This window comes from Tamandua tetradactyla, chromosome 2, assembly GCF_023851605.1.
Source record: "Tamandua tetradactyla isolate mTamTet1 chromosome 2, mTamTet1.pri, whole genome shotgun sequence".
Classification (NCBI taxonomy): domain Eukaryota; kingdom Metazoa; phylum Chordata; class Mammalia; order Pilosa; family Myrmecophagidae; genus Tamandua; species Tamandua tetradactyla.
Genome location: NC_135328.1, coordinates 192088582 through 192110840, shown reverse-complemented (window position 1 = coordinate 192110840; position 22259 = coordinate 192088582). Strand labels below are relative to the sequence as shown.

General features: G+C 42.4%; 1 protein-coding gene across 1 annotated transcript in view; it reads right to left on the bottom strand.

Moving 5' to 3' along the window:
• Positions 1-22259, bottom strand: part of CSMD2 (CUB and Sushi multiple domains 2) — a 609437-nt gene that overhangs the window by 73591 nt on the left and 513587 nt on the right. Inside the window, exons 47-51 of the mRNA XM_077150390.1 lie at positions 18474-18662; positions 10759-10905; positions 7861-8049; positions 3462-3647; positions 2511-2705 (exon numbers count right to left, since the gene is read on the bottom strand). Of these exons, the coding sequence (XP_077006505.1) occupies positions 2511-2705; positions 3462-3647; positions 7861-8049; positions 10759-10905; positions 18474-18662 (906 nt within the window). The remainder of the gene's footprint in view (positions 1-2510; positions 2706-3461; positions 3648-7860; positions 8050-10758; positions 10906-18473; positions 18663-22259) is intronic.

Sequence of the window (22259 nt, the reverse complement as noted above, 5' to 3'; positions counted from 1 at the left end):
ATACGCCAGCCCCCAAGGAGAAGGACATACTGTTTCTGATTAGCGAGAGTAATGACAAAACTAAGATCTGTTTAATGTTACTCGGTTGGAACTCATGTTTGGAATATGGATTAGACATTGACATGTGTGATGTTACGATGGGGCAGTGATTCTTGACCGGGGGTGTTGCCAGAAGCATCTGGGGAACTTTTAAAAAGCTCAGGCTCCACTCTAGACTTATGATTCTCAATCTCTGGAGTTAGGTCCCAGGCATATGGATTTTTAAAGTGCTCTTTAGGTGAATTGTATTGCTGCCCTGGCTGGGAAACACCACACCACAGAGATGGCAATTTGGAGGTAGACCCCTAAGAGTCCAGGGAAGACAATGTTAATCAATTTTCTAATTAAAGACCTAATCACAAAGGCCCAATCACCAAAGCTGCATTGAATTTCGAGCAGCTTCACTGTAACGGTTATACATCATGCACATTCATGACCTCTTTTACCTTGATATATACTTGGTTGTATCCCATTGTGGGAGTCTTTACTCACAATCTCTCAATATGCATAAAGACAGTGGTGTCTTGGGTTATAGGTATTGGGATGATACCACTCCTTCTTCCATCTACCCTTAGACCTTGCACTTCTCATTGGAAAGCTATCCCGTTCTACTTCTTTTTTTTCTAAATTTTTTTTTTTTTTAACATGGGCAGGCACCGGGAATCGAACCTGGGTCCTCTGGCATGGCAGGCAAGCATTCTTACCTGCTAAGCCACCGTGGCCCGCCCCAGTTCTACTTCTTTGCAGTCATTTACTTCTCTATGACATCTTTACTGATTAAATAAATATTATGAGTATATACTTATTGTAATGGATGCTGTGGTATGCCACTAAGACCTCCCTTTAGGACCAAAGGACTTATTTCCCCAGCTGTTAAGTACTGCTAGCATATTGCCCTTTTCAGAATTGCCACCGCTGAAGAGTCCTCTCACCTAAGGTCATGCTCCCTTCCTAGGCAGCCTGTATCCAATGACTGGTCAGTGTGAGGTACAAAGGCTCAATTCCCTTGCCCCAACTTGTGACAGTTCTGAAGGATCATCTCCACTTCAGGGCATCACTACTGAGGCTGTCATTAATATTGTATCAGGACTTAACTTCTCCCTTTGCCAAGTCCTAGTTCTTTCCTTTCCTTTCATAGGTGGGGATTCCAAGGATGCTCCCTAATGAACCTTCCTCTGCTTCCCCAGAACCCCAATCTTTAATATATATCTTAGAGACCTGTGCCATTTTGAAGCTGTTATGTACCCCAGAAAAGCCATGTCTTTTTGCCTGATCCAATCTTGTGGGGACAACCATGTTTCTTTTAATCCTGATTCAATATTGTGGGATAGAAACTTTGACTGAATAGTTTCCATGGAGATGTGACACACCCAGTTATGGATGTGATTTTTGACTAGATTACTTCCATGGAGATGTGACATGACCAACCGTGGGTGTGGCTTTTTTGATTAGCTGGAGATGTGACTCTGCCCATTCAAGGTGGGTCTTGATTACTTTACTAGAGTCCATTAAAAGGGGAAACATTTTGGAGAACCTAAAAGAGATGCTTGGAGAACAGCTGCTTTAGAGCTGACAGAGATGCAGACACTTGGAGATGCTTGGAGTGCTGACAATAGAGAGCAGATGCCTAGACAGAGACATTTGGAGATGTAGAGCTCAGCAAATGTTGCCATATGACTTCCCATGAGATGCTAAGCAAGCCAGAACCCAGAGTTGTGTCCCAGAGGAGCCAAGTGAAGGCCCAACAAGTGCCAAGAGACAAAACCACTGGCATCAGAAGCTGGAAGCAATGGAGCTGGGAACAAGGACCAGCAGACACCAGCCATGTGCCTTCCTGTGACAGAACTTAGCCTTTCTTGAGGCAAGGTATTTTTATCTGGATACTTTAGTTTGGACATTTTTATGGCCTTAGAACTGTAAACTTGTAACTTGAAAAATTCCCTTTTTAAAAGCTGTTCCATTTCTGGTATATTCTATTTGGCAGCATTAGCAAACCAAAACAATAGCCAAATAACAAACAATTAACAATAGAGAAAGAGGAGAACAGACTTGTGGCCTTCTGATACTCTCATTTCTCTTCATACATGCTCCCATCACAGGTCTTATCACACTGCATTATCTGTGCTTCTTTATCTGCTTTCCCAGTGGACTGCAAGCTCCTTGTGGGCAGAAACCACAACCTTTTATTTTCATATCTCTGCAATACCTGATATACGGTAATGAATGTTGAATAAATGAATTAATAGATGCTCATCTTGACTAAAACAGCTTTAAGATGATAAGATGCTAAAACATACTTTCTTAAAGTTGTAGACACTTTTCCAGAACCTGATTCTGGGAGAGTGGCCATGAAGAAGTATGCTGCAACCCCAATGATAGCGCTTTCTCCCTCCCCACTTCACCCCACCTATAGAAAGTTCAGAGTAGGAGGCACAGTGCCAAACATGGCCACCCTCCCCTCCTGGGCTTACTTTGGCAGGTGGGCAGAGAGTCCCCGAGGCTCCACTGGCCATTGGCCTGACAATGGATGACCCTTTGGCCAGTATAGTAGTATCCAGGGTCACAGATGAGCATCAGCTGGGCCTGGAACTGGTACTGTGTATCAAAGATGAGCCTCCATCGGCCATGCTCCACACTGATGCTGCTGATATCAGGACAGGTCACAGCTGGGGGAGCATGGAGCAGGGAAGAGGGTTAATGAATTAATTATGGAAGATATTGACAAAAGCCCAGACTGGGGACTGGGAGAGCTGAATGCAGAAATGATGAATCCAAGTATCTTTACTCCCCAGGCAAGTTTGGTAAATAAATGAAGTGTGGGCTGGATGGCAAATGGGACAAACTGAGGTGTGCAGGTCCTGCTGAGAAAGAGGAGACGGCATTCAGTCAGTGCTGACTGCTGGATGCAGGACTGCAAGTTCCATTTGGTCAGTTCTTCATTTATTTTAAGAAAAGCTAGAGATCTGGATTTTTATGTAACTCAAAATTTCTTCCTATAAAGCACAGTGTGGATTAAAAAAACAAAACAAAACAACACCACATCTTCAGGTTGGGTATGGCCCATTCGGCGGCTGGTTTGTAACTTTGGCCCTAAAGATGAATTGTACATCTATCAGTTTAGAGTTTTGTGATCAGGGGATATATACACAAACTTTAACTATCGTTTCTTCATCTATAAGGGAATGGATCAGGTCACTCCTAAGTTCCGTGGTGGTTCATGGACACATATGGTCTATCGGTGTATTGAGACCACTTTTAAATGAGAACCCAATATCACACACCCATTTCCTCTCCCTGAGTCCCCTAAGTTCCATGCACACGTATTTTCTCACTAGTGGGCTTTCAGTTCACTCCTTGCAGGAAGCTTTTCAGCCACTTACCCAGTTCCTCCTCACACCAGCCTACACCAGCCAAGGACTCACCGACACATTTTGGGGGAATGTTCTGGTTGCTCCAGAGCCCTGTCTCCAGACATTCTGCTGTGGCTTCAGCACCTGCCTGAAGATGGAAGCCTTCACCACAGCTGTACACAGCCTTGGTGCCCACTGTGTACTCCTTGCCGAACACCATTCCATTCTTGGGGGCCTCAGGAACCCCACAGGAAAGGCCTGGAAAAAGGAAATAAATATGACGGTTTTTGGTTAAAATGGTGGTCTGAGAAATTATTTTTATTTTTCGTTTTCCCCCAACCCCCCCAAAAAATTAGAGTAAAAGAAAAATAAAAGGGGACAAACCTCATAACAAAAAAGAAAATAGGAGGATCATCAATAGATGAAATTTTTTTTAAAAAGAGAGCAGAGTGAAGTGTCTTGATAGACTAAATGGGACAAAGAAGCTGCAGCTCAAAATACATGGGAGGAGACTACTAGATGAGAACAGCTGTCTTCCATCCCTTCCCACAGTGAGTGTAGAGGCAGCCATGTGTCTACGCTCCAAATGAAATAGAGAGGGATCTTCTTTCCTACTTAAATGAACAATAACAACAACAAACCAAACCAAAATCTCCCTTGAGAGAATTAAGGCTGCTAGGATAGGAGCTAGCATCACAGGGTAAAGTTATTTTAATTCTAGGATTTAAGGGTTCTCAGCTTAAATGCTCTCTACTTGCTCATCTCTACAACCTACTGAACTCAACTTCCAAATCATGAGAAGGACCTAGTGGGCACAGGTATTTGAATTTAAGAACAATAAAGGTAATCTGCAGCTGCTACCTGGAAAAGTCAACCTAGCCTTTGCTTTTCAAGTATAAATGAACAATCAAGGATCACTACACATGTGAAGAAAACTAGCAGCTTGAAAGAGAGAGTTTACGAAAACAAATCAATAAAAAAAAATCCCCTTAGGAAAAAGGGTTAATTTAGGGAACAGAAAATACTTATTTTTTAAAAAAATATTCTGATAAGTGGTTTTCGGAGAAAGTTATGACAGTCACAAAATGAGGACAGAGTGCTTTGAGAAAAAAAGCAAGAGAACAAGGAAGAGCTCTTTTAAATTAAAAATATGACTGCCCAATCAAACATTGAATAGAAGGGTTGGCGATTAAAAGTAAAGGAAAATTTCCAGAATATAGACAAAAAGATAGGGATCAGAAATGAAAGACAAGGTCTGAAAATGTGGAGGATCAGTCCAGGAGCCCAATATCTGGCTAGAGCTTTGGGAAGAGATAATAGAGAAAAAGGAGGGGATGAAATTATCCCAGATGAAAATTTCCCAGAGTTGAAGAGAGGCAAAAGTCTTCAGACTGAAAGGGAGCCAAATAAATGCCAAAAGAATCATTCCTATAAACATCATTATGGCATTTCAGAGGACGAAAGACACAGAAGATCCTACAAGTTTCCAGAGAGAGAGAAAAAAGGGACATACCTATGAAGGAATGAGATCAGACTGTCATGAGACTTACTGTTCAACCACACTGGATGTTAGAAGATGGAAAGATGGCTTTAAAGTTCTGAAGGAAATGATTTGTAATCTAGAATTTTACCAACTCAACCTGTCAAGCATGGATGACAAGAAGATAAAGAAATTTTAAGATATTTAAGGACTCAGAAAATTTACTTCTCATGAACTCTTTCTCAGGAACAAGTTTCAAAAATAAAACCAAGAAAGAACAAGATATGGAATTTAAAAATGACAGAACTAACTCAAGAGTACAGAGAACAGGGCCATGGTGGCTCAGCAGGCAGAGTTCTCACCTGCCATCATGCTGGAGACCCGGGCTTGATTTCCGGTGCCCGCCCATGCAAAAAAAAAAAAAAAAAAAAGAATAAAAAAAAGAGTACGAAGAATAAGAATTTCAAGGTGACAAGTGAGAAGAAAAAGGTGTGCAATAAAACAGCCAAGATTATTATCATGAGGAGTAGGGTCAACATTATGTTTGTAGAAGGAATATATATTACTTAGAATAGATTGTGTCTTTGAAATAAATTAACACTTATGAACTATAATTATCTGTTGATAATTCAGGAAATATTACCGATGGTGAGAGATTAACCAGAGTCAAATCACCCACTATTACTCCTTATCTGTCCACCCACCTTCTTTCTGTAATTGGTGTAGAGCTCAGACCTCCTTACTTAGAGGCAGAAGAAGTTTGGGCAGAGGAAAGTCCCATCCACACTGGCTAACAATGATGCTTGGTGATACTAGAATTTCAAAACTCAAGAAGAGGCCTGGGGTTAGTGTTCCATTAGTTTGTGGGGAAGGGTAGACTGGCCAGAGGGAGAAAGGTTGGAATACCAAGGTGGACAAAGGACTCAAAGGATGGACATCAGAGTAAAAGATGAGGATTCGGAAAAGAGAAGAAATGAGGACATAAGGGAGCATTTAAATATGATACTCTTCAAATGGCACACAGCAAGGCTTTGAGCTCCTTAAATGGGAGTAGGCAATGTGTTAGCCAAATTGCCATATCCAATCAACTAACTTCCCTGCTTTTGACTGCTTCCTTGGGCCCTTCAGGAAGCAATACTCAGACTCCCCACTAATATCTTGCATGAAGAGTTAAACTGGGGAAATCAGGTGAAGGAACTGGGTAGCAGACACTTTCTTCTCAGTGGTCCTGGCCTGGCTCAGTGGATAACTAAGATGACAGGGGATAAATGACCAGTCCAAGAGACTAGATGTCTCATGATCTCCATGCCAAAATACAGTCCCCCAAATCCAGAGATAACTGAAGGACACTTCCTATGGATAAGAGAGGAGGGGATACAATCATAAACCAGTTGAAGCGTGCACTGGGGTGAGGTCTCCGAGGGAGAGGCAAATGTATTTGTGGTTGGGGAAGTAATGGTTTGTGAGCAGCAATGGGGAATTGGAAGAATGCGGGAGGGGGGCTCCCCTTGACCCCAGGGCAGGTGGAAAATGGGGGGTTAACAGCCTCCACTTGAAAGGGACACGGCCCCAGTGTTCTCAGAGGAGAGCCACGGTCCCCATGGAAGGCAGAAGGGAAGAAAGCCTTCTGGGTTGGTCTCTATGGCCTTTGCTAAGGGCTTCAAATGGAAAATAAAGCATTGTTTCGTGTTCTTGGAGAGAGATCAGGCGCAGGTGAGATGATTGATGTTTTTAAAAGGTATTTCATCAAAGAAAAATCAAATCAAATAATAATGTGATTTCCTGCCTTTGTCTATACCCTTGGAAAAGGCCTTTTTGTGTCCCCCCCCTCAAGCACACGATGTTGAGGACAGTGAGAAAAAAGACAACTTTCACATGCTGCTGATGTAACTTATAAATGGGGACATTTGACCTTATGTATCAAAGGCCATAGATTTTGCCTAAGTTACAAGTTGACAATCACATTTCTGGAAATTTATTTTAAGGGAATAAATACGGATGTTGATAAATACAGAATTATAAGGATTTTAGCAGTTTCGTTCACAGTACTAAAAATAAAGAAAACACCCAAGGGACCAAAAAATAGGATGATACTTGATGCTATGCAACCATTGAAAATAGTGAAGAAGTATATTTAATTATGTGAAAGATGTTAATAAAATATTTAAAATTGTGTTCCTTAATGGTTTCGTTTTTGTAAACATTATACAAAGACGGAAGGAAATGCATTGATATGTTAACAAATCTTGGGTGATGAGATTTTTGGTCGTTGTCACTTTTGTCTTTTGCATTATCTATAGCTTTTTTTTTTTCTACAGATTCTCAGTCTGAATATATATTACTCTAAGAGGAAAGTTATAGCAGATAATGCATACAAATGGTGTGTTACATATCAGGAGTTTGCGCACTGATAATGGTGATGATGGTGCTAAGGTTGCTCAGCCCTGGTTCCCTCTGCTTCCTCTGTCTCCATGACCTAGTGCGTCAACCAGTCTAAAGAGCCCTGCACATATATTGGGATCTTTCTCCATCCTGTACCTTGGCACACACTCCTTCTGTTGCCCTAGAATGCTTTCCTTGCCAGTGCCTTGCAAAAAATACACTTGTTCTATAGAGGCCAAGCCTAGGCACCCTCTCTCCTAGGTGCCCCCAGCCTCCTGCTGCCCAGAAGGAGGTTGGTCCCTTCTTAGCTCTGGGCTCCCACAACACTCTGCTCATACCCCTGTTCAGCACTTCCTTATCCTGTCGTTTTGTATTTATCTGCTTGCGTATCCATCTCCCTACTGCTCTGAAGATGTGGAGACAGGGTTTTATGTATATGTATATCCCTAGGGCTTGAGATATTCTAGAGCCTCCACAAATATTTGCTGAAGGAACAAATTAATACTCCATTAGGAAATCCACATTTGGAAGTGACTGCTCCTTGGACAAGCCCAAGAGGTGAGTAGGAGCCAGACCCACCCTGGCACCCACTCCCCACCTGCTTCTCACCTTGGCAGAGAGGAATGGCCTCGCTCCACAAGTAGTAGCCTTGGGGGTGCCGGGTACAAATGGCCATGCTCTGTCCCACCAGGCGGTAGCCAGCGTTGCAGCCAAAGTGGATGGAGCCGCCGGGCTGTGTGCTGGTCTGGCCCAGAATGAAACCGTGGAGTGGAGCCCTGGGTAGGCTGCAGTAAGGGGCTAAACAACAAGACGAGGCTCAGGGACCCAGGCACACAGTCCCAAGACAGACACGGTCTCTCAGGCATGCCCCTTCCCCTCTCTTTTCTCCCCAGCATTTCCCTTGGAAAGTCAGGACTTGCCTTCATCTCTGACTGGTCTGAGTGGCTGGTTTGAAAAGCAGCCTATCAAGTCAATCAAAACAAAACAAAACAAAACAAAAGGAAAAGGAAAACCAGCGCCATTAAGCACTGGGTTCCTTTTGTGGCTTACAAGCAGCACTGGTTTTGGAGTTACATTCAGGCTCTCAAATCCATCTGCCTCCTAAACAGGCAAGGGGAAGTTGAACCTGATGGGGGTTGGACAAAGAAGTGAGATCACATCACAGGGGAGTGGACTGCTGGGCTCAAATCCTACTTCTGTCCTTCCCAAGGACTTGGGTCAAAAATCACTTAAGCTCTGTTAGTTCCAGTTGCCTCACCTGTCAAAAGGGGCTGGTGGCGCCTTCTTCATAGATTTTTGGACAATTTACTTGAGATTGTGTTTATAAAGCTCTCATCACAGTGCAGGACCCTTAGTGGTTAACACATGGTGGTTCTCTTTCTTTGTGTTGTGTAGGGAGAATGGGAGGAAAGGGAGCTGTGGCAATCGAGGACCCAAAATCCAAGGTCCTATTTTATCTCAAAGTATGGCTTCAATTTCATTCATTCATTTATTCAAGGAATTGTTACTGAGGATCTATTATGCACTAGGTGCTTTTCTGAACAAATCAGACAAAAGTTCCAGCCTCAGAGAGCTCACATTAAAAACTCCTGCAAGGGGTCCTCAGGAGGAAGTTCTGGGAAGAAGACAGAAGGATGTCCAAAGGAATGAGCATTGCCTTTCCCGGACATTCTCCAAGAGTCCCTGACTGGGTTTCCTAGGCAGATGGGATAAGGTAAGTGTGGGGTGGTAGGTCCTTACCCACCATGGTGAGATCTTTTGGCCTCTTATTTGGTGGTCTCACTCCTCTGCTGGTGAAGTTGGTATTTTAAGAAACTCCCTTCCAAGCCCTTCTTTGTTCTTCCTTTGTCATCTGCATCCTGTGTATATTGTGTCTATGTGTCTAACTTACTTAAGAACAAAAACCTCAGTTATAAAATACACTTAGTCACAGTGACAGATGCATGTGCAAATTACACGTCTACTGTGTTTCCATGATTAAGAACTAATTGTTTCACCATGTAATTAATTCACTTTCAACATGGCATGTGCGATCACTCTCTACTTAATGTACTTGAGGTAATTACTCCTTGCTCATTACCCCCAAACATGTGGTTAGTCTTTAAAAACACCAAAGAAAGGGCAACTCTTTAACAGCTTTTAGTTCTTAATTTTGCAATCAGCATAGTGAAATGCTACTAAACTGATTTATTCCCTTTAGCATGAGTGGCTGTCGAGACTCATCTAAAGAGTCTCCTGAGAGGCATCTTAAGGACTGTCAAAGGTCAAAGTTGCCTTTTCATCACTAGGAAACTGAGGCCTGAGGAGGTTAAGTGACATGTCTAATAACTTATACAGCTGGTCACTGAACCTGGGGTACCTGGCCGTGATGCCACCCTGCTTCTCATGTACAAAGCAGGAAGGGAGAGTTTGGATCAATTTGAAGAGGAAATTGACCGAGGGAGTAGAGCGCTATCTCCTCCTAGGCTTCCTTCAGCTTCCTCTAGTTTGCTTCTCCAAGGGTTCTTTAAGACTATTCTAATGGGCCTGCTAAGTTTGGATGATGAATTTGAATTGTTAATATTTTTAACAAGCAGAAAATATTTTGTCACTGAATATGCAAGAAATACTTTTTGGAGGACCACATTATAGATTTTGATTTAAGCCCATTTTTTTCCTAACAAATAATGCTTAAGTGACCCATGAGAAGATATAGGTTGAGACAAGTGGAACCTTAGGCTATAATCTGACATCCCTTCCAATCAATATTCTTTATAAATTTGTCCAACATTTGTTTGGCATGCAGTCCAAATGCAGCCAGGGAAAGAGTGCTGAAGGGGAACTGCTGGTGGTGGTCTCAGCCTCCCCCATGGTCCTAAGCAATTCATTTCTACCTCCCAGCTTGTGGAGACCAGTCAGCAGTTCATTGGACCTATCCCCTTCAAGACAGGCATTAAGCAGCTTTTCTGATTTTCTTTCCAACAAAAGACAGTAATCCTCATGATGGGAATCAGATAAATTCAATTTTTTTTCCATCTTATTACATTTCCAGTGATTTCTTATAAATTGTAGCCAGGTCAGCTGGCTGGTTGACTATGTCCATAAGACGTGACTTGTAAAGCAGAAGAAAGGGTATTAGACTTAAAAGCACATCTTTTGCTGCCTGCCTAACATCTGATAATTGGAGACCCATGTCTTCGGTGTTTTCGGTTTTTTAAAGAACGTTTATTAACATTTCAACAGCATAAGGGATAGGAACACCTTTAGGCAATATCAGATCATATATAATAAATTTATCTATAAGACACAAGGGGGAGGAGTAGAAGGAGAGGTAGTAAAATACCAAGGGTCATTTGTATAACCTTGGGTGAGTGATTTAGAGGAGGAGAAAGGCTGCCCAGCTGCCGTGGAGGACCTCTGCCATCTTGTCATGGAGATGGTCTGCAACATCTTTGGGAGTTTGGGTCAAGGAAATTTTAGGGGCTAAGGGGCTGTAGTCTTTCTCATGAGACCTCATGTTTTACTCACCTGAATATCGAATCTTAAAGCCCTTTCGATTATAGGCATGGTCAGATGACCAGCGCAGGTACACAGAGTTGCTTGAGCTGGTGACAATCAGGGGTGCTGAGTAATTCCCACTAAGGGCTTTCAGCAAAGGACTTTGTCCTGAGGGACCTGGGGGTGAGATGGATATGGATTACAGACTGTCATATCCGTCAAAGATATTACATACCTTTAATATAACCATCTCTTATCTCTTCCCCTTCTTGAGTAAAGACACCACGGCCCAGGATGGTTGGGTAACTTGTGCAGAGTCAGTAAAAATATCTGTACTTCCACTTCTCTCTCTGCCCCCACAGGCACTGCTCAAGGTGCTCTTTCCTCCTGAGCCCAGTCCTAAAACATTGCTTTAGGAAGTCACTAGCAACTTATAGGAGTCAGCAGGTGGGATGAAATATATTGGCTATCCCTGAGAGTTGGCCAAGGTCAAGCAATTAAGAGAAAAGCTAGTTCTCAAACTGAGAACTCCTTTTCACCTTGCCACCCTACTTCTCTTGTGCATGCTAATACAGGTTAGTGCCTGTCTTACTAAAAAATATTTATTGAATGAATATATGGCAATAAAGTTGAAGAAATGCAAATTTAGAGGAAAAGGCATGTCTCTGTGACATAAATAACAGAGGTCTCCAGTATTCTTTTCTAAAGCTCCTCTAGAAAGGCCTTCTTCTTCCATTTTCCTACCGTAAATGTCAAACTCACCTTTTACATGAACCATTCCAAAGAGATTGGAGGAAGAGTAGGAATCAAGAGACCTATGTTTGCCAACTGACCTGAACTAGCTTTCCAAAGGATCTAAGCCGAAAGATTTGACATCTCTAGATCTTGGTTTTTGCTTTGGTTGAAAAGGGAAATAATTCCTACTATTTATGCCACAAGTCTATTGTTTATAAATTAAACAATGAAGTGAAAGTATTTTAGATAAAGTTAAAGAACGCATATATAATTACCGTGTGCCTCCTGAAGCAAAGTGCTAGACATCCATGTTTACATTTTCTTAGTTACTCTGCCCTGTCATACTGTGAAGCATTTTTAATATAATTTTACAGATGAGAACATTGACTTCCAGAAAGGTTAAATGATTTGTTAGTTTTTATAAAAATAGAAACTGGTATATTGGGTGTTGCTGATGTCCTGCCCTAATTACCTTTATCACTGGTGCACCCATCTCCCAGCTGCTGGAGTATTGATAGGTAACAACTCTCAACAATTCTCTCCCAAGAGCTATTTCTCCTGAGAGGCTATGCTGACCCCAATTCCAGAGGGCAGACATCTGCCAATGATGGACTGGCACAGGAGTCCAAAAGGCTGGCCCCGTTGCCTGAGGCAGGACTAACTTTGTGGTGCAGTTTGTGTTCTAGGACTTTACAGTAGGATCACACTGAAACTTGGTTCTGCTTGAGACCAAAGTCTTGTTTAGCTTTTTCCTTCTATCATATTCTCTTTTCTCTCTCCCTTCTTGAGAGCATTCCACCAATAAATCACCTGAAAAATAATCTCCATCTCAGTTTTTCTCTAAGGACCTAAAACTGTTGGGGCTAGGAGTAGCTCTAGGAAACAGACTGTAAGCATGCAATTCCAGGACTGGATCTCTTCCTGACTAGATGGCAACAAGGATCCCTTCACTAGTGGTAAGTGGAGAAATAATAGTTCTTGGCCTGCCTCTAGTAGGGCAATTGCTGAGACCTTCATCTGTGTTGAACTGGGATTGGTTGCAGATGGAAGGGGATGCACTGGGTGGTACAAAGTCTTGGACATGAGAGAGTTATAGGGCAATTAGTCATTAAAAGGACCGTGGAATTGGGTAATTGTTGCTAAGTATCATTGATTCACCCCAGGGAGAAAGGGATGGGATTAGTTCTATTAATCAACTACATGAAACAAAGTATGAAAGTGAGAAAGTTTACTTGGCAGCATTTAAAGAAACCCTCTTCTCCTGCAGTTGGCATCAGGTCCAGGATTTAATTAAAAGGGTGCCAGAACTTCAGAGAAGGCTGAATTCTCTAGCAGTCCTCTTATAACAAGATCAAGGATTTGTTGAGCCCCTTAGATTCCCCTGAGACTTCTGGTCTTTCAGGCTTGGGTACCATCCTTTATTGGAAGGCAGAGGCCTCCCTTATGAAGGCTATGCTGAGGCCTTAAATGAGGCAGGTGTCTTAAAAAACAATGCTTAAACTCCTCAGGATTTTGCCCTGCCTCCCATTCTGTCTACCCAAACCATAATCAGGGTCACATCTCAGTATAACCTGACTGGGGAATCCTGGGCATGCTAAGGGAAGAGAGAGATTATTATGCCAAAAACAATGTGGAACCCAGTTAACACATACCAGCAGGAATAAAAAAAAATGTGCCTAGGAGTGCACTGTGAGGGGGCTGGTTCAAGGGAGGAAGAATATAAAGCTGGATATGGGGAGAGTTTGCTTCCATGGCTCAGGATTTATCACCCTGGAATCAGCCCTGAGCAATGGTTCTAAAATGCTGCTGGGATAGCTCTTGGAAGCATGGGAAATGCCATCACCCACAATAAACAAACTAGAGACATCAGAACTGCTGTGTCAAACTGGAGGAAGGCGTCATAAGGCCCAGAGAAGTGGCATGCTAGAATGAGCTTGCCATATAAGACTGGAAAACTCACTAGCTCACTGTATTTCTCAGGAGGGTTTGGGGTACTCTCCAATTACTAAGGCAATAAGGAATGTACTGGTGAGCGGTGTTCTAGTTTGCTAGCTGCTGGAATGCAACACACCAGAAACGGATTGGCTTTTAATAAAAGGGGATTTATTTTGTTAGTTCTTCAGAGGAAAGGCAGCTAACCTTCCACTGAGGTTCTTTCTTACGTGGGAAGGCACAGGATGGTCTCTGCTGGCCTTCTCTCCAGGCCCCTGGGTTTCAACAACTTTCCCCGGGGTGACTTCTTTCTGCATCTCCAAAGGCCTGGACTGAGCTGCGAGTGCTGAGATGAGGAATGCTGAGCTGCTTGGGCTGTGCTACATCGTGCTCTCTCATTTAAGCACCTGCCAATTAAGTCATTCATTGCAGCAGGCATGCCTCCTAGCCGACTGCAGATGTAATGAGCAACAGATGAGGTTCACGTACCATTGGCTCATGTCCGCAGCAACAAAACTAGGTACGTTCACCTGGCCAATTTGACAACTGAATCTAACTACCACAAGGGGATAGTGTAAAAACGGGTAAAAATGTTGGGTAGGCACTGGCGGGCCGCGGTGGCTCAGCGGGCAAGAGTGCTTGCCTGCCGTGCCGGAGGACCTCGGTTCGATTCCCGGCCCCAGCCCATGTAAAAAACAAACAAACAAACAAAATATAATAAAACAAGAAAATGTTTAAAGATGTTTCCCTTTCTTCCTTCCATCCTTCCTTCCTTCTCTGTCTTTCCTTCCCTTCCTCCCTCTCTCTTAAAAAAAAAAAAAAAAAAAAATGTTGGGTAGGCACCAACATCAATGTCAACCCGAGTAATGGCTGTCCTCTGTCGGCCAAAACTGATGGTAGAAGATTGTGCTGGTTTGAAAGGAAGCATGCCCCCTAAGAAAAGCCATGTTTTGATATAAATCCCATTTCTTAAAGGTAGACTAATCCTTATTCAATGCTGTATATTTGAAACTGTAATGAGGTCATCTCCCTGGCTGGTGTGATTTAGACAAGAATGGTTGTTAAACTGGATTAGGGGATGACACGTCTCCACCCAATTGAGTGGGTCTTGATTGGTTTACTGGAGTCCTGTAAGAGAGGAAATATTTTGGAGAAAGAGATTCAGAGACAGCAGAACAATGTAGCCATGAGATGCTGAGAGTCCACTGAGCCAGCGACCTTTGGAGATGAAGAAGGGAAATGCCTCCCGGGGAGCTTCATGAAACAGGAAGCCAGGAGAGAAAGCTAGCAGATGACACCGTATTCGCCATGTGCCCTTCCAGCGGAGAGAGAAGCCCTGACTGTGTTCACCATGTGCCGTCTCACTTGAGAGAGAAACCCTGAACTTCATCGGCCTTCTTGAACCAAGGTATCTTTCCCTGGATGCCTTTGATTGGACATTTCTATAGACTTGTTTTAATTGGGACATTTTCTTGGCCTTAGAACTATAAACTAGCAACTCATTAAATTCCCCTTTTAAAAAGCCATTCTGTTTCTGGTATATTGCATTCCAGCAGCTAGCAAACTAGAACAAAGATGATGTCACAGAACTGGGCTCTCTAGTAGCAGGTGAGTCGAAAGGATCTCAGAATAGCAGGGGCCAAGCGGCAGGACTTAACTGTCAGAAGCAAGGTTGGCAAAATTACTCATATGGGCAGCAAGGTTAGAATGGCAGCCGGGAGAGGACTGACATGCAGAGATCGATGGAGATGGCTCACAGAACCTGGTGTTCCTAAGGGCAAGACAGACGGGCAGTCAAAAAGAGCAGCCCCCAAAAGCATGAATATCTGATCAAAAAAGATCATGAATAAATGTTCAGAAGAGTGAGGTAAGCTACCCCGGTGGAAAGTTACATTCCCTTGCCCAGTGTCCACACATGAACCAGTTTTCTTTCCTCATTCTAGAACACTTTGGTTGAAAGAGATGCTGGGTTCCTGAAAAAGAAAAGGACCCTGCAAAACAATACCAAGGGTATATAGTAGTGATTCCTCCAGGCCTTCCTCAAAGGAATCTTTGACTTGGCTATTTAGGTAGGTAACTAAATATTAGGGAAAGGGGACTGCCCAGACCTTTCAAAGACTTTTACATACAGGGTGTGAATTGATGCTGATACCAGGGGTCTCAAAACACCAGAAAGGCTCCCCTTTCAGAATAAGGATGTGTGCGGGTTGAGGTTAATAACAAATGGAGTCTCAGTGCAGGTGTATCTCACAGTGGGTTTACTGTGTCCATGAACCCAACCAGTGTCATTTTTCCAGTTCTCAAATTATAATAGAAACGAACATAATTAGTAGTTGGTGGAACCCTCGCATTTCTTGACCTATAGAGTAAGATTGTCTTATTAAGAAAGGCCAAGTGGGAGCCTCTGGAATGTGCTCCCCCTCCACCAAGTAAGGAATGGAAGAAGTAAGTACCACATTTTGGGTGGAATGGAAGAAGTAAGTACCATCCTCAAAGCCTTTAAGAGATACAGGGGTGTTGGTGCCCATCATATCTCCCTTCAATTTCCTTCTGGTCCTGCAAAGACTGAATGGATCACAGCAGGTAATCATTTGACTATCACAGACCTAGCAAAGTAGCAGTTTCAATTGCAGCAGCTGTGCCAGATGTAGCATCTTTATTAGACCAGATTATCATAGCCTTGGTTACATGAAATGGTCTATTGATTTGACAATGAATTCTTTTCTATACCCCTGAGAAAAAAGAATCATAAGCAGTTTGCATTCACATATGTTAGACAAGAGAATATATTCACAGTCTTGCCCAAGGGCTACGTCAATTCTCCTGCTCTCTGTCATAGCATAGTCTCTAGGGATATGGATCATCTGGACATCCGGCAGAATATAGCATATTGGTTTACTATATTAATGATATCTTATGAATCAGATTTCATCAACAAGAAGGGACAGCTACTGAGAATGTCTTCACAAGATCCATGTGCTCCACAGAGTAGAGGATAAATTCTACAAAGATTCAGGGGAAATGTATAGCAGCCGGTTGTCTGAGGCATGCTGAAATACTGCCTCCAAATTAAAGAGCAAGTTATTGAATGTTTTTACTCATATCATTAAGAGAGAAGCACAATGCTTGGTAGACCACTTTGGGTTTTGGAGGCACAATACTCTGCATTTGAAAATACTGTTATGAACCATTTATTGATTGAAATTCAAGGGTGCTAGCTTTGAGTGGGACCCAGACTGCAATACAAACAGCCCTGCTTCTTGGGCCAAACAACATAGAAGATCCCATGGTATTAAGGTTTCTCTGGTAGAGAAAGACATTGTGTGGAACTTCTGGAAAGTCCTAATAGAGAAGTTGCAGCACATCTGCAGCAGAGAGCTATACAACATTTGAAAATAGCTCCTAGCTATTTCTACCCCAGAAGAAACTGTCTGACCATGAGATATCAAGTGATTATACAAGTAGAATTACCCATAATAATTTGGATACAGTCAGATCCACCAAGCAATGAGGTCAGTGATCCCAGAAGTAATCCAACATAAAATGGAACCAGGCTCAAGCCGATCCAGAGAGCGCAAGTAAACTGAACAAATAAGCTATGGTCCAGAGCTTCGTGTAACAGCTGTGGTTCATGGACACCTTTCCCCAGGTCACACCTTCATTTTTCTGAGGTGGGAGTAAGGGTTCTCTATGACTAGCTCATAAAGGAAGAAAAAGCCTGACCTTGGTTTATAGCTCAGTTAGCTTGATCTGCGGATACAAGTCAAAAACGGTCTTCTGAGGGTGGGCCACGGTGGTTCAGAGGTAGAGTTCCCACCTGCCATGCTGGGGACCTGGGTTCGATTCCTGGTGCCTGCCCATGTTAAAACAAAAAAGGTCCTCTGCTACACTACAGCCCTACTTGAGGGTACTCTGAAAGACAGTGGTGAAAGAAAATATTTCCAATGAAAGAGCTTTAAGCAGTGTATTTGGTTGTTTGGTTTGGGTGGAGGTAAAAGTGGCCTGAGATAAGAGGACACTTCATTCATAGGATGTGGTGAATAGTTAAGATGGTTGGCCAGTGACCTGGAAAGAAGAAGATTGAAAGACCAAGACAAGGCGGGCTGAAGAAGAAACATGAGGATGGATCTACGTGAGTGGGCACAAAATGTGAGAATCTTTGTATTGTACATAAATGCCCGCTAGAGACCATTCACTGCCGAAGAGGCACTAAACAACCAAGTGGACAGGATGACTCAGCCAGCTAATGTCAGCCAGCCTCAGTCATTGGCTACCCAGTGCTTGCACAGCATGCTCCTGGGTGGAGCAGACCTGGTGGCAGAGATGGAAGTTATGCAAGGGCTCAAATCAGTTCTAAGTTACCGCCTAATGCCTACCATGAACAGACAGGTCATAATGGCAAGTGCCCAGACTTTCATATCAGTTAGTTCTGGGTTCCAACACATGTCCTTTAAATCTTTTCTCAGACCATACTTTCTCTCTGAGGCCTATGCTGACCACCCTATTTAATACTGCTAGTTGTCTCCACGCCTGCACTTCGAATCCCTCTCACCCTGCTCTATTCTTTTCCTGTAGCATTTATTCATACTTAAATACTACCTAGTCTACTCATTGATTCACGCTTATTTTTTATTGTCTGTCTCGCTCTACTATAACATAAGCATTGTGTTACCTAAAGGTAGGAATCTTTATTTTATTCACTAAAGTGTGATCAGCACTTAAAACTGGATCTGTCACATGGTAGGTATGCAATACATGCTTACTGAATGAATTAATAAAACGACTACATAACTCTGGCTAAGTTACTCATCTTCTCTGAGCCTCGGTTCCTTGTATGTAACAGGAACAATTACAAAAGTCGGCTATGAGCATTAAATAAGATCACATGGTCACAGCGCCTGGCCCATGGATAGTTCCACTTCACTTTCAGTGAGTAAGCTGGCAATGACTGATGCTGGAGTGATTTTCCTGATCACAAACAGCATCTCTAGTCCCCAAAGAGGATTAGATTTTAGTAAGGGTGATGAGATGGGTTTCTCTCTCTGTCCCACAGCCCCAGGAACCCTGCAGCTACTTACCATCAAAGATTTCAAACTCATCATACTCCTTCTCGCTGAGGAAGTACTCCACTGTGAGGGAGATGTTAAATTCAGGCTCCACTCGCACTAGCCAAGAGCAGGTCTGGAACTGGGGATAGCTTCCGGGGTAGCTCTGACTCAGGATGACGCCTGTGGAGTCTGTCATAAGCTCATTCGTTGGGCAGTGCACTTGGAGAAAGAAAAAGGCCAGGTATTGGGATGCAGAAGGAACCAGGGCCAACACGGTGCAAAAGACAGCCACTGAAAACCAATTTTACACATTCAGAGAAGACCCTGGCACCTATCGTTATTCTGTTCCATGGTACAGAGTGACCTGAGGGGACTGTGGATCCTCTCTCAAATAACTGTATTGCTGAGACTCAGTCCTGGCCAATTGGTTGGACTAACTTTCTAGTTTACACATGAGAACTAGTCCTGACTTTGGAGTGGGTAGGGGTGAAACATACGGAACTGGCAACACTAAAGCAACTGTTCATCTACAGAATATATTCTATAAAAGAGTTGATCTGTAAAATGGGTTTGAATTGTACAAAGATAGTATAGGGCAGAGATTTTAAACATGGGGGAAACTGAGTCAAACACACCTGTATCTTTAGCCCATCTCTGCCTCTTACTACCTGTGTGATCTTGGGCAAATTACTTTCTCTCTCTGTGCAATAGTCTCTCCTTCTCCAACACAGAGATAACACCAACCTTACTGGGTTGTTGTATTATATGAAGCAACATGTAAAACACACAACAGTGTGCCTGTACACTATAAGTCCTCAATCAGAGGCAGAGATAATGATGATGATAATGATGATATTTGCATCAAGAACAGAAAGGGTCAGTAGAGCTTGGTGGTGACCTAATTTATAGTACTAAAGTATCTAAAGAAAGAATGTTCCTTAAGGAAGATAGTGAGCATGGAATTTAGCTAAATAGGAGCCGGAGGAGCAGGAGTGGGTTTTCTGAGCCCATCACTGTTGAGGGGAGAAAAGGCGCTGGTTCAGAGGGGACCCTGTACACCCCAGGCTCTGGGTAGGAGGGGGTGGTGCTCCTCAAGTCTCACCACAGGCTACGTGAAACAAATTTTGGGAAAATCCACCTTCTTTTGCTTGGCTCAAAGGCTCCAAAGTAAAATTCTGAAGACTAAATCAACTTCCTCAGTACCTTGAAAAAGGGTGCCCTTGACAGTACTTCTAAGTATTCCAGTCCCTGCAAATGGTACAACTGGTATTTTGCTGTGTTTGTATTTCTTTGCTGTGTTTGAGCCCTTAGGCAGGACTGTGAGCGTGCTGGATTCTGGGACACTAATAAAAGTGAGTTTCTGTGCAAGGCTGAGGACTAACTCCTGGATTGTGATCTGCAGTGATGCTATTCTGGGGAGGTAGCCTTTCCACTCGCTCTCCATTCATCTCACTTGTCTCCTTCAAACGCTACCTTCACCGAAGTGCCACTTTCTCATCAATACTGGGGCTGGAAAATAGAGACATGCCAGGGCCCAGAATTTCACATGACTCATCCAGGTTCCTCCGAATAGCTTTGAAAGGCACTAACTGGCTTTTCCCAGTAGAGCTTTCAAAACACTCCCCATTTCCCTAACCTGATGGCCTACTGGCTATGATGATATTTGGGCTCCCTTGGACATCGTAGTCCAACTTCTGCTTCTGCCAGGTCTGCTCTTCAAGTTCTTTACCTTTCCACTGGCATCTGCTTGCACTGGGAGGAAGCAGGCCCACTCTTTCAAATGAGACTGGTCTGTAGGTTTTCTTTTTCGCAAAGCTATCAGACTTGGGCACCTGTATTTAGAATTTTGTTTTTTCTATGCCTGAGATTATTTGGCCTTTGAATATTTAGTTGCATTCTCCCTGAGACCATCTAGTGTTGGTGTCTTTGGTAGGGTTTAGCACTTTGGTAACCTTCTCTATTTCATTTAGAGAATTTGGAGAGTATAAACTTCCTATTTCTCCTGGGGTCAATTTCAGTAAATTATACTTTCCTTAAAAATTTGTTATATCATCTAGGGTTTCTAAGTTATCAGGATGGATTTCTTATTCTTAAACATTTCTTTTGCTTCAGTCTTTATTTCCCACTTGTCATTTTTTCTTTTTGCATATTCATGACCAGCTCACAGAAGTTGTAATTATAAAATATCTTTATTTATGGTAATATTCCTTACTCAAAGTATTACTAGAATTTCTTTATGTTTCTTTTAAGTGCCATATGCATGGTATATATTTTTATATCCTTTACTTGCCTTTTGGTCTTTATATTTAAAGTGTTTCTCATAGAAAATAGATGGTTACTTTTAAAGCCTCTAAATTTCGGCTTGTGCTTTTTTTTTTATGCTTGGTTTTACAGCCATGTTATTTAATAGTCTACATAGCTACTTATTTTTTGTCTGACATTGAAAGAGGTATGTCAAAATATCTCACTGTAATTTGTGGATTTGTCCATTTGTCCCTGTCATTCTGTGAGTTTTTACTTTATATATTTCAATACTATGTTGTTAGGTGATAGAAGTTTAAGACTATTATATATTCTCAACAAATTGTATGTTTATTAGTAAGAGCAATCTCTTTGTTTATTTAATGCTTCCCACCTTAATTTATTTTTTATCTGATACTAACTTTGCTACACTGGCTTTTAGGGGGTTGTATTTGATATATATCTCAAATGCTATACACACATATGTGTACACACACATGCATACATATATACATACATCTGATATACATATTGGATGGATGACTTTGGGTAGGCAGATGAAGATAGTTAAGTCAGTTTTTGGAAAGCCTACTACTAGACTTTATTTAATCTGAAAGTCTCTGCCCTTTAATTAGCAGTTTGATCCACTTCTGTTTATTCTGGTTGCACATATATTTGGGCTTAGTTTGGGGGTTGGTTGTTTGGTATGGATAAGTCAGCTTGATGGAAACAAATACTGAATTTGTCAATGTATTGAGGCAACCTAATTTTCTGGAGCTTGAGGCTCTTCTCTTTCTCACTAACAATCCACAATGCAAATTCTCTCTACTTTTATTTTCTCAGGTGAAGAAGAAACTGACCTGCTTATCCCATAGGCTACTAAATATTTTTTTGTAGCAATAGTACAAGAAAGAGTGTAGTACTCATGACAATAATAACAGCCATCATTGAGCAGCTTCTATGTGCCAGACCTAGCTCTAAAGTGCTTTACATTATTAAACTATTTAATCGTCACAATAACCCCATGGCATAGGTATTATGCTCAGTGCACTGATGAGAAAACTGAGGCACAGGGCAATTAGGTATCTTGCCTTAGGTCAGATGCCTTGTGAGTGGAGAAGATTGTTTTTGGCCTTAGTACAGACCACCTGGTGAAATGAGTTAATCTTCTGCCAAGATATCAGAAATGCATGGAGACAGCTGTAATCTCTCGGTTGCTAGTTCACTACTCAGGGCCTTGAACACATTTGCAGTCCAGTGGAGCAAGGTTGGTGTGTGAGCCCACCCATCCCTGATGTCTCAGAACTCCTGCCTTCCAGTTATCCAGTATGCAATTTCCAGGCAATGCCCCGTGTAGGAAAAAGGAAGATAGAAATAAACACGGCAAATTCACAGCCACAGATGTAAGAAAAGGACAGGGACTTCATCTATAACAATCACTCACTCCTCATTCATTCATTCATCAAACAACTATTCCTCAAGTGACCTCTTAATTTGTGGGGCAGGGACTAAGCCAAGAACAGGGAATATAAAGAGGTGCAATACAAGGGCTTTGTTTTGAAGGAACTACAAGCC